This window comes from Paroedura picta, chromosome 4 (genome assembly GCF_049243985.1).
Source record: "Paroedura picta isolate Pp20150507F chromosome 4, Ppicta_v3.0, whole genome shotgun sequence".
NCBI classification, from domain to species: Eukaryota; Metazoa; Chordata; class Lepidosauria; order Squamata; family Gekkonidae; genus Paroedura; species Paroedura picta.
In genome coordinates this window covers 55,231,764-55,244,028 of record NC_135372.1, presented here as the reverse complement: position 1 = coordinate 55,244,028, position 12,265 = coordinate 55,231,764, and the positions used below count along the sequence as shown (strand labels likewise).

The 12,265-nt window shown below is 41.1% G+C and overlaps 1 protein-coding gene across 4 annotated transcripts in view; it reads right to left on the bottom strand.

Annotated features, from left to right (window-relative positions):
- Positions 1-2,601: 2,601 nt before the first annotated feature.
- MTF2 (metal response element binding transcription factor 2) overlaps positions 2,602-12,265 on the bottom strand; it is a 26,844-nt gene continuing 17,180 nt past the window's right edge. For all 4 annotated transcript variants that reach the window (XM_077332907.1, XM_077332908.1, XM_077332909.1 and 1 more), the window contains one exon: positions 2,602-11,004. In XM_077332907.1, coding sequence (XP_077189022.1) covers positions 10,650-11,004 — 355 coding nt within the window. In that variant the 3' untranslated portion in view covers positions 2,602-10,649. The remainder of the gene's footprint in view (positions 11,005-12,265) is intronic.

Below are 12,265 nucleotides of genomic sequence, written 5' to 3'. Positions count from 1 at the left end.
ACTTTCAGGTACTGGCAACGGGCTCGAAAAGCATGCTCACCATAAACGTAAGACGTTCCTCCTGTCTACAGGTCCCTTCCTGCATATTTTCATACATTAAATAATCCAATGCTCAGGTGCTGCTTTATGCAAGTGTGATTAAACCTTTTATCAACTGCTTGGACAAGGGGAAGGTTCAACAATACTCCCTATGCTGAATAACTGCTCAATCAAGCTGAGGCAATGGCCCTTGTGCTACTTGATTGCCCTACACATTCTTTGGAGTGGGAGTTATACCTTACCCCCCACCCCCCCGAAGGAGGGGGTAGGAGATCTTTTCAATCTGTGAAGGAGACCTTTTCAATCTGATATGTTAATACGTTTTCTTGAGGATAAGGACCCTGAGATCTCCTCTGCTGTTAACACTCTTTATCTGCAAAGCTTTTTATTTTAAAAAATATTTAACAATAATCATTCTCTGGAATATTTTTTCTTTGTCCTTGTGTAGTGATTCTTTGTCATTAAAGATGTGTGTTTGTTGTTTGAATATACACACAGGTTCCAATTTTCCTTTTAATACTTATTAGGGATAACTCTTTCCCCAAGAGCTGTTTCCCACAGGGGAGGACTACTAGTTCCTATTTCAGGATTCTCTTCAATCCTCCCCTCCTCTCCTTTCTGCCCAGCTGCCACTCTCATAACCTGAAGTCAACAATAGCATTCCATTTGAACCCATTGTCAATCAGCGTTCCCAAACCAGTAAAACAAATTTGAAGTTAGTAGTACATCACAAATATAATTAATGCTGTCAAACTTTGAAGTTACTAATGGCATGTGATGCTACTGTTGCCTTCAACACATTATTGGGTAGACTTGGGCCAGTCACACACACTATAACCTAGTTTACAAGACAGTTGTGAGGATAAAACAGGATGAAGCATCTCATGCCACCATGAGCACCTTCAAGGAATAGGACTTAAAAAAAAACACTGAGTAGTGTTAAAAGATGAGGTACTTCAGAAACAATCATGTCACACACGTGTTCACTCTATTGTCTTAGCTATGTCACAAAATGAATGATCAAGTAAACCACATCATTCTGCCCTGCAACTGAATAGATCTTACTTGAAATAACAGTGGTAAAATTTGAATGAGTTGCTAACTTCAGTGGCCTGAATTTGTTAGTGGTTCTTGAAATCTGTTAGATACTGTATGCAAGTATCTTCACATTCGTTACTAAATTTGTAATCACATTGCCAGAGATCACTATGGCAGTTTGTAAAATAGAAGAGACAGTGCTAACCATTAAATATTAGTAAAGAGTGTTCAAAAAATGTCACTTCAGTCAGTATTAGCTATAAGCTGCTTCGCATGCATGTTTACTTGGAACACAGATCCACTGTCATTGGTCACACTCCCCATTCAGAGTACATAAGATTGCATTGCTAAAGTTAAGATGCACCGGGCAATATGCTTTACTGATATCAATGGGACTCACTTTTAAACAAACATGCTTAGGACTTAGAATCATAGAGTTGGAAGGGGCCATACAGGCCATCTAGTCCAACCCCCTGCTCAACGCAGGATTAGCCCTAAGCATCCTAAAGCATCCAAGAAAAGTGTGTATCCAACCTTTGCTTGAAGACTGCCAGTGAGGGGGAGCTCACCACCTCCTTAGGCAGCCTATTCCACTGCTGAACTACTCTGACTGTGAAAAACCTTTTCCTGATATCTAGCCTATATCGTTGTACTTGAAGTTTAAACCCATTACTGCGTGTCCTCTCCTCTGCAGTCAACAGAAACAGCATCCTGCCCTCCTCCAAGTGACAACCTTTCAAATACTTAAAGAGGGCTATCATGTCCCCTCTCAACCTCCTTTTCTCCAGGCTGAACATTCCCAAGTCCCTCAACCTATCTTCATAGGGCTTGGTCCCTTGGCCCCAGATCATCTTCGTTGCTCTCCTCTGTACCCTTTCAATTTTATCTATGTCCTTGAAGTGAGGCCTCCAGAACTGCACACAGTACTCCAAGTGTGGTCTGACCAGTGCCGTATACAATGGGACTATGACATCTTGTGATTTTGATGTGATGCCTCTGTTGATACAGCCCAAAATGGCATTTGCCTTTTTTACCGCTGCATCACACTGCCTGCTCATGTTTAGTTTACAATCCACAAGTACTCCAAGATCTCGTTCACACAGTGTTACCTAGAATCTGCTTAAGCATGTTTAGGAAAATAGCTTATTAAAAAGGCTTGGAGTAAGGTTTTTGGTATAGCTGCAGTCCAAGCACATTTCCTAAAACCTAAACACATTTACTCTGATGTTATGCTGAACTTTCTGTAAAAAACTGGACCTAAAGAACTACAAGCAGAGCTCTGCTGATGTCTCCTGCGGTCCCATGTCACTCAGAAGAGCTGTTTCTGAGGATGGACCTCTCAGCAACAGCACAGGCTACTGCACAAGAGGCTGCAGTTGAAGTGGAAGAGATGTGAAAACTGCAGACCCTCCCTGCCATAAATAGAAGCACCTTCTGCTCATAGAAGGGCACTCTGAATCCAACTCAATGTGCTTAACGTAGGCTTTAAGTTGTATCTATACCTACGAAAGAAAAACAAAGAGATTCTTAAAAATACACACATTTAATGTTGATTTTTTAAAATTCTAGAAAAGAGTTTCAGGAATACAAACATGTCAACCACCATGACAAAATGAAAACAAAAAACATTCACAAATCTGTTGATAGTTAGTTTGTCAAGTGTTTTCCTCAAGTAGATTCCAATCACTGTCTTTGTATGGAAGCTCTCCTATAAATACTGCTGGTGTTCAATGTGAATTACAAAGATTGTAGGAAAAATTAATGATGAAAACTGGTTGTATGAGTAACATTACAAGACTGCTATAATTTACATCATCCCGAAAGACAAAACATTCAAAAGTTAACCTGTGTTATCAAAATATTGTAGCTATAGGCAAGGCAACTTTAACTTAATAGCTGAGACTGTGAAAAAGATAAGAGACCCACATTTTTTGTGAAGGCAAAACAAAAGTACATTTTCAGTTTACCACTTCTGTAAAGCTTGTAAATTTTCTGGCCAGCCACAAGCACAGGACAAGAATTGTACCTATGCTTCCTTTGGCTACATCAAAGGTGATAATGGATTAACACTGTTGCACTTACCTGTAACTATTGTTTATCAGGTAGTCTTCTGGCAGTCCACGGCCAGCCATGGAGAAGAGCTTCCACACTATTAAGAAGTTTATAGACTCTAGGAGTGCTCCCCACCCGTCTGCAGATTCCTTTCCTACTCAAAGGATCATGTGACAGAAGACAAGCACTTCCTCAGTTGGCAGCCACAGTGGGGAAAGGAGGGAACATATGTGGGCCTGCTTAGAAAGTCGCTCAGTGAACAACGGTTACAGGTAAACTAAAACCCATTTTCATCATCATGACTTCTGTGCAGTCCCACATGGCAGAATAGCAAACTCACTTACTAGAGAAGGAAGGTGTGTACTGATCAGTAACACTGCCTTTCCCATTGCAGCTTCATTTCTAGTCCACATCCATCAAATTATATTTGATGAATGTCAGAGTGAATCATGTTGTTGCCTTGCAAATGTCCTTCAGAACAAGACATGCTCGGGACGCTGCTAAAGAAGCCGGTGTCCTCATGGAGTGAGCTTTCAGATGGGGCAAGACACCTCAGCTGCAGCATAAGCCGTCCTAATTGGCAAAACTGTCCATTTAAAGAGAGACTGTGTTAATGAGGACGTTCTTTTATTTGACCCCCTGAAACAGAGTTTCTATCTTTTCTGAATTCTTCCATTCCTCACACCTAAAGTATGTAATATTTGTTCCAATGGTGATAGGAAGAACACTGGAAGGTTAATGTTTTGGTTATAGTGAAATTGTGACACCACCTTGAAGAGAAGCGCTATACGGAGTCTGAAGACTACTTTGTCCAGTTGCGATTTGATAAAGATCACAGTGAAGTGCCCATAGTTCTTCCATCCTTCTAGCAGACATGAAATAAAGGACAAATCAGAACTCGCCATGGATTCAAATGATTTATACGTTAATTTTGGTAGTAGTGACAAACTCCACTGGGGAACCAGGGCAACAACAGGCAGAAACATGTTAAGCAAACCTTTAAGGAATTTTCTTGATTCGGGGGCAGAAAAAAAAAAGGCCACTCCCTAAGTGGGTCACAGGAAACAGAGATGGTGGTTAGGTGAATTTCAAGAAATAGAAAATCGTGCTCAAACTGCAGTGTCACGGGTTAAACCTTGCCTGTTCCCTCCCCCCAACACAAATCTTTTGCATTTGGACTCACAGTACTTCCTTGTTGTGGGTTTACAATAGGCAGCTAAGACCTGCCCTGCCTTCAACATGGAGCTCCTTCGCTTCTAAATGGAACTCCTTCGAGAGCAGTTTTTATGTATCACTCTATACCTAGTTTCCAGACATTGGGGAACCATGCCTTTCTGGGCCAGCAGGAGGCAAGGATGCATAAGGTATGATTCACTTTCATTTTTGAACCTACCTTTTGTAGAATATGGCTATGCCATCACCACTGGAAGGCATCCCCAGTGAATCCTTACCCCTGGCTGCTGATTCAGAGATCTACTTTGAGGGGAAAAAATATTCTTTGAAAATTGGGGCCAAGTAGTGGTTTAATATGGACCACTCTTAAGCAATACTTGTGTCCCCGCTTAGATTGTCAAGCCCAGCTATGGCGACAGCTGTTAGTTATATCCCATCTCTCATTGCCCACTGCAATATGAGTGTGGCTTTCCTGCACAGGCAAAGGTATTCCATGCTTCCTTGTTTGTTCATTTAGAATTTATACTGTGCCATTGTCCATTGCTACTAGTATATGACGTCCTCTGACAATCTCTGTAAAGGAAATAAAAGCAAATTTGATGGCCCTCAGCTCTAGCATGGTTATATGAAGGGTGGACACTTTCCTAGCCAATAACCCCTTTGGTCTTATCCTCTGAAAAGGAGCTCCCACCTAGTAAGGGAATCATCCATAATCACATATCATGAGATTGTAGCCCTAGAGGTAGATTCCTCTGAGAAGGCTGTCAGTAATAGACCACCAGATAAGGGATTTTAAATTAGCTCTGGGGACAGATAATTTTTAGAGATGACCAAATAAATAGAATGGCAGGATTTCTCCGAATTTCCCTGAAAATCCAGGGACTGAACTGTGTCTAAACTCACATTTAGTTCTTCTGCCAAGACCCAGTCATTCGGGTAAGGATATAGTGTACAACTACTTAACCTTAACTAAGCAATGACCTCTGAAATACATCTTATAAACTCCTAGACATTGTAACTAGGCCAAATGGAAGCACTGTGTTTTAGTGGGCAGCCCTCGCATAACATAATTTTAAGTATTTTCTGCAGGCTTTGTGAATGGAGACACGGAAATAGGAATACTTTAGATTTAGTGTAGTAAACCAGACATTCAATCCCCTGGGGGACATTACTGCCCGAACAGATAACATTCTGAACTTTGACCCATACAGTTACATCACCTTTATTGGCACTCAACACATACAAATGTTTATTCAGGTATCTTAGGTTGAGAAAGCCCCCCTGCCCTTTGTCAATGGCAAAGTATTGAAGAAACCTTTTGCGTCCATTGCAGAGGTAAGCTTTGTAATGTCCCCATTAGCCAAGACAGAGCAATCTCTTGTGTTAAGGTCAATGGGCTACACGAGGGGACCAGTAAGCTCTGAAAAGGAGGGCAAAAGCTCTGAAAAGGAGGGCAAAATTGAACTCCAAAACTAACCGCCTTTTATTATGGACAAAACTCACTCCTTAGTAACTTGGCACCAACTACAAAATAACTGATAACATTTCTGAAAAGAACTTAACTGAATTCAGTTTGGCTAATGGGACACTTCTAAAGTGTTGGTCCCTAGGCAACTGGGAAGGGATCCTTCCCTGTCATCTATCCTGCCTCTTAGGCTGGGGTTGCTAGGTGTAAAGAAGCCTATATCCCTGCTCGAGGGATGGAGTAGTCTGTCATCTATAATCTGGGGTATGATAGGACGCGGGCTAGCAATACCTCTGACCATACTTCAGGAAATATCTTTGGTGTTGCATCTCGAGACAGTTATGCCCAGAGACTTGGTTATCAACTTCTTTCTAGTTCAGCCCAAAACCATAATAGTTTGGTCACTGAACAGGTCTTGCCCCTCAAATAGGAGGTCTTCTATTTTCACCCTCATATCCTGTGGGACAGCTGAAGAGCAGAGCATCCTTATGACAGAATGCTAGAGGCCATTGACCTACTATGACAATCAGTATTCAGCTACTGCCTTCCTAGCTCTTCAACTTCTGAATTGAGGAACTTTGTTATGGTTTGCTTATTGTCAGGTAACATTTCTGTAAACTATGTCATCTTTTCCCATAGTAACATTTGGTGGCAACCCATGATTGCTGTGAAATTAGTGACTCTCAGCCCCTCTGCATCAGACAAATATGTCTGCCTTCTCAGTAAGTCCAACTTCCTGCCTTCTCTGGATAGGGGGGATGAATGACTGCCTACCCTTCTCTTAGCAGGATGGACTTCCGAAACCAAAGAGTCTGCAGGGGGGAGGGCACCAAAACAATAGTCACAGCCCTCTTCTCTGATCCTGCCAAGATTCTCTAGCTTCTTTGATGAGGCTGGCTTGGTCCAAATGACCATGGATATATCCTGCATCCCGTTCCATGGGGCAATTCACAGGATTTGAATCAGGATTGTATAACACCTTCATTATAGGGCAGAACAGTTAAGGTTCTGACGCATGAACTCTAAACCTAGGGCATTTGCCATTTGGATTAGCTGTTCAGAATACTTATTTTTAAATTTCTGTGCTGCCCTTCCCCGAGGGCTCCAGGCAGCTCACATCATTTAATACAACAACGGTTAAAACATTAAAAAAACCAGTTTACACTCCCTCCAATAGGAGAGATGGGGAAACAAAGTGCTATAACATCATAACTAGGTGGCATGCAGATGGTGGCTGTGTAGGGAAGTCAGTAATTAATGATGTTTTGTGGGCCTGATGAAATGGCAAATCTTGCAAGCCCCGAGGAATCTGTTTTAAGTCCCACAGGGCCCTGATCTCGCTTGGGAGAGCATTCCACCAGGACGGGGACAGAACAGAGAAGACCCTGGCTGAGGCCAATTTCACCATGCTGGGATCCAGGATCTTGAGCAGGTATTGCATGCTTGATTGCAGATTTCTCTGCAGGGCATAAGAGAGAAGGTAGTCTTGCAGGAATGCATCTTGAGGTCCTCCAAGGGCAATGGAACTGACAGTTCAACAACTGTGTCATCAGGAGATGGCACCGATATACTTCCAGAACCTGCTTCCAACATCTGGCAAAGACCATCTTCAGAATCTGACCCGTAATGGGAGGTTCCTTCCCCAGCCTGGCATTGAGTCGAGTGGTCTTCTTTGGATATGGTGGACTTTGGAAGTTTCAGGGGGTATGGACCCTATGAAGATGCCTAGAGTCCCCACTAAGGCAGCACTGCATCAGCTATTGTTGATTGAGTTGCCCTCTTTCCTGGTGCTGACAGCAGGACTTCATCTTTCAACAACTCTGGAAACCAAACAGGTCGTCTTGCTGGTGAAGGTGGTTCAATCTTGACTTCCAATGGAAAGCTCTGGTGTTGAGGGAACCTTGACCTAAAAATAGTCTGTATCAACAGTTGCATCTGAGGGGAGTTCACTGGTGCCAAGATGGGAAGGATGGTCAACTTCAGGAGGATGGTGAGACTCAGCCCCATGGGGATTGAGACTGTTGGGCTCAATATGAAACTATATGGCAACAGCATGACAGCAACTGAGCTAGACTGTGGTGGAAGCATTTCACATTTTTCTTAGCTTTCTCTGGGGGGTGGTTCCAAAGCCAGTCTGACAACTGTGGGTTGGGATTGTGCCTCTGATAGGCCCATTATGCACGGCCGCCGAAACAGCGATTTCGGGTCACATGGAAAACGTAGAGGGGGAAGACGCGAAGCACACCGGTTATGCACGAGACGGGGCGTGACGGTGGCAAAACCCAGAGTAACCTATTATGCACGCAGCGATCCTGGCGCCACTTCTGGTTGCGCCCCGGTCACCCGGAAGCTGCGCTTTCCGCATTTTGCTAACGCGGCTTTTTCGGCGGCATGCACCAAAGCTGCGGCCAGTTGCAGCCAGCACCATGCGTTATCAGTGATTTTAGTCGCTGCCATTCCACCCCGAATGTGCGTTATTCCCCCCGTGCATACTGGGTCATATAGAAGCTGTCAGTACTGAAGTCACTGAAATGGTCCTTGCTCCATTATTAAATTGGGGGCACTTTCCCTCACTGGAGTCTAGATCTTTCTCATAGGAAGCAGATTTCAGTCTTGCTGATCTGGCTGCCTTGGGCTTCAGGAATCAGTCAACAGCTTGTTGGACAAATACCCATATAGTGGCTCCCTTCCAGATGAAGACATGATCTATGATCATAATTCCAGGCCATTTTCACTCCACAATTCTCACACTTTTTGAAAAGAGCCATTTTACTAATTTTGTAGGTTAAAATTTTTGAAATTCCTATTGGAAAACCTGACTGGAACTTGTCTTTGAGGACCTACAAAGCAGCTGTACTGGAAGCATGTCCTCTCCTAATGGTGGCAAGTAGAGAACTGAGGGAAGAGTGCTTCTTCAAACTCTTTTCATGTGACCCTTTAGGTGGAAAAGGTATCTCTGCAGACAGCAGGGAGGGGAAGGACTCCTAGAGCTTAGAAACCTCTTTAAAAGCTTGGAAGCTCTTCACAGCAGGCCTACAATCTTGTAGTCCCATGTCGGACTGCACAGAAGCCACAATGATGAACTTCTTGATCAAAACACAGTATTATCTAAAGTCAAAGCAATTAGCGGAATAAGCTTTAACCATACAGCACCTTTTAATTATTTTGTTGGCAAATAGATTGGTCGCCAAAATATTAGACCATAAAATAAACAAAAGTAAAATAATTGTGATTACTCTTTGGCAAAAAAAAAGATACAAATTCAAAACAAAAAAAATTATCTAACTGCAAAGAGATCTGTTGCTTTGCAATTAAAACAAAGTTATAAATTTAAAACTTGATTCATATTTATAAGAACAGAAGAGGTAATATTGTAATAAAAGCAGTATTGTTCCTTCAAGTGGCAACATACTGTTAGTTAACCCTGTGCAATTAAACACTTTGTTTCAACTACACTTAACATGACTACAAAACGTTACATACAAAGGAATCTTGTGAGACTCCTGATTTTTTTTTAATTACTGGGAGACAAAATTTACAATCAGTGTGTCACAAAACCTTCGAATTTCATTTAAACATGTTCAAATTTCCAAGTTCCAATTTGTTTCTCAAATGGTTGACTTTTATCCAAAATTAATTGGGGCTACAGTCCTGTGCAGTTAAAATTGAGAAAGTAAAGGCTATTAAAACTACCAGGCCCAAACCAGATGAAGGTAACTAGGTACCTTAACCATGATTATGAACATGAACAAGCACTTCCTCTCCATTAATTACAGGTTGGCGTTGCTGCTGCACCGAGGTAATAGCTAAATATGGTTCAATTTATAAAAGTCTGAAGCTAGGATCTGAAGTTGATTTGCAGATTCTACTTAGCAAAAAGCACTGGTGAAAATGCTGAGCTACCCCTCTTCCCCATGGTTATCACTGATAAGGGTAAATCTTACAGGAGAGGAAACAGGAATGTGCAAGCCTAAAGGGGCATTTCTTATCTGTAATCACAATTAAGAGACCAGGAAACATAACTGCTCTGGGTCCTGGTATACATGGTTGCACCCTGACTTTACTTCAGAAAAGGCATATGAACTCACTGACTCACTGCCAGAACACACAACACTTATTTGACACATATTCTGTAGTATGTGGCAAGCAACAGCACCCAATAAAGCCTGAGAAGAAATGCTGCTGTGTAAATACTGCAACTATTCCTGATAAAAGAATTATGGGATACATAGTCAAAAGCTGCCCAATCCCATAATTGATATTGCATAGGTCACAACCACACATATATACACATGCACACATAGGTGTACATATACACACATGCAAAGAATATATTAAAGAGACCACAAAGTCTAGCCACAGAGCAATTTACAGGCTCAATATATATTTTTTTTACACTTTGCTTGAAAGAAGATTTCAATATTTTACAGTTCTCCATAGGAATTATATACACTGCACCTTATGAAAATCTAGGGTTGTCAATGTAGAAATACACTTTTGCAAACATTTGGGTAAGAAAAGATTAAGAGTAATCCTAAAAATTGTTTCCCTAACTATAAAAAATATTCCCTAATCGCAAAAAAGGAGTATTCTTAGACTGCATTTTAGACAGTCACTCTGTACTCATGCACGTCTTAAAGCAAACTGAAATCCCAGATTGCCATCCAAAGTCAACCTAAAACTTTAAAAATTTAAGAACCCAATCTTATTTTTTTCAAAAATGTATCCTTATCACAATGTTTGTACTGTTAAGAAGCAAGAGTTAAGGCTAACTTGGTTTCCATTTTTAGAAACATAAAGTTTCCTTCTGCACTCCTGATTTATAACTGTGCATTATAAATAGTGAACAGCAGTACAGTGAACATAATGTTCAGTCCTACAGTCAGGAGGCAGTTGCTCCTTCCCATTCCACAAGATACTGCACCTTTCCATCAAGTGTCACCCGACGAGCTAAAACACGGTATTTTTCACCACAAGCTATCCTACCTGCTGCACCAAAGTAACTGGTGATAGAGTTCTTGAGATGGTTAAGCTGTAACTCCTGATCTGCTAAGTTATTCAGAATCTCTGTATTGAGTTCGTCATATTGATAATCATCTTTGCCTTCGTCGTCTTTTACAATTTCAGAATTCTGAGCCTGGAGTGCTTTCCGTGGAAGGCGTCCTCTTCTCCTTAAGTGTGGTATTGCAGCTGGCCAAGTTCTTCCAGTACGTGTTCTTTTCCTGGAGTCAGGTAAGCTACAGCATACAGGAAATAACGGTATGTGGCTTTAGTCAAGGTCAACTAGTTAATACTACCCCTGCAGAACATGCAGGTTCTGTCATAATCAAGCCTGGTCTTACAAGCATAGATGGGACTCAACTTGGAGAGCTCCATCCCACATCCCATTTCTTGACCATGCTACAGTAAGACAAAATTGTAAAAACGAACAGAAAATGTGTAACTGGAAGCTTAATCTAATCAACAACTTTTGCTTCATGCTATATACTGGAACAAAATGCACTTGAAACACAGAAATCACTTTCACCCAACTTAGTTCTGCATTTGTGCTTTAATATCAATTATGAGCATAAGTACTATTTCAGCAATAAAAACAAAAGTCATATAAAAGCTAGGGCAAAAACATTTAAAGGTGAAATGTATATTTTCAGATTGAGGTCACTTTAGATCATTTGTTCTAAGTTATCATTTGACTTTTTATTGTTCCAGATGATATATTTTACTTGAAACATGGTCCCAAGAACTTTAGTTCAACCATGTAGGCATATATGCTTCACTGTACTGAGAAATATGGAATTTAACTATTTATTTATTTTATTTATATATAACCATCCCTCCTGAGTGCCAGCTAAGGGTGGTTTACAATATAATAAATACACTTATTAAATATAGTAAATAGCTATTAAAATTATAAGAATGACTAGGAGATGTTATAACCCTTCAGATTTTATTTATTCCAGAGGGGAGCTCTTCTGAGGTTTTATGGGAGAAAGCCAATAAGATGTTATACTATAATGTACATTATACAATAATGTAGAAGGCAGACTAAGAGTGAGCATAAAGGTCAAAGAACCACAGGATTGCTTAGGAGACCATTTTGTAATATTCCTCAGTATCAAATAAAGAGTTAATGACAGAAGAAATACCACATAAAACATATTGAAAACCCACTTAGTTCTCAAGAATTGCTGTTAAGCAGCAAAAGCAACACAAAAGTGCTTTTATTTATTTTACTTTATTTCACTGATAACCCACCTTTCTCCTCAATGGGGATCCAAAGTGGCTTACAGTTTTCCTCTCCTCCATTTTGTCATCACAACAGTCCTCTGAGGCTGGGTAGCCAGAGTGTGTGTGACAGGCCCAAGTTCACACAGCAAGCTTTCACAGCAAAGTGGGGATTCAAATGCATGCCTCCCAGATTTTAGTCAAACACTCTGATCATTATATCACACTGGACCCTCCCTTAGTGCAAAAGGTACTTCTTGCACAAGGAGCTGG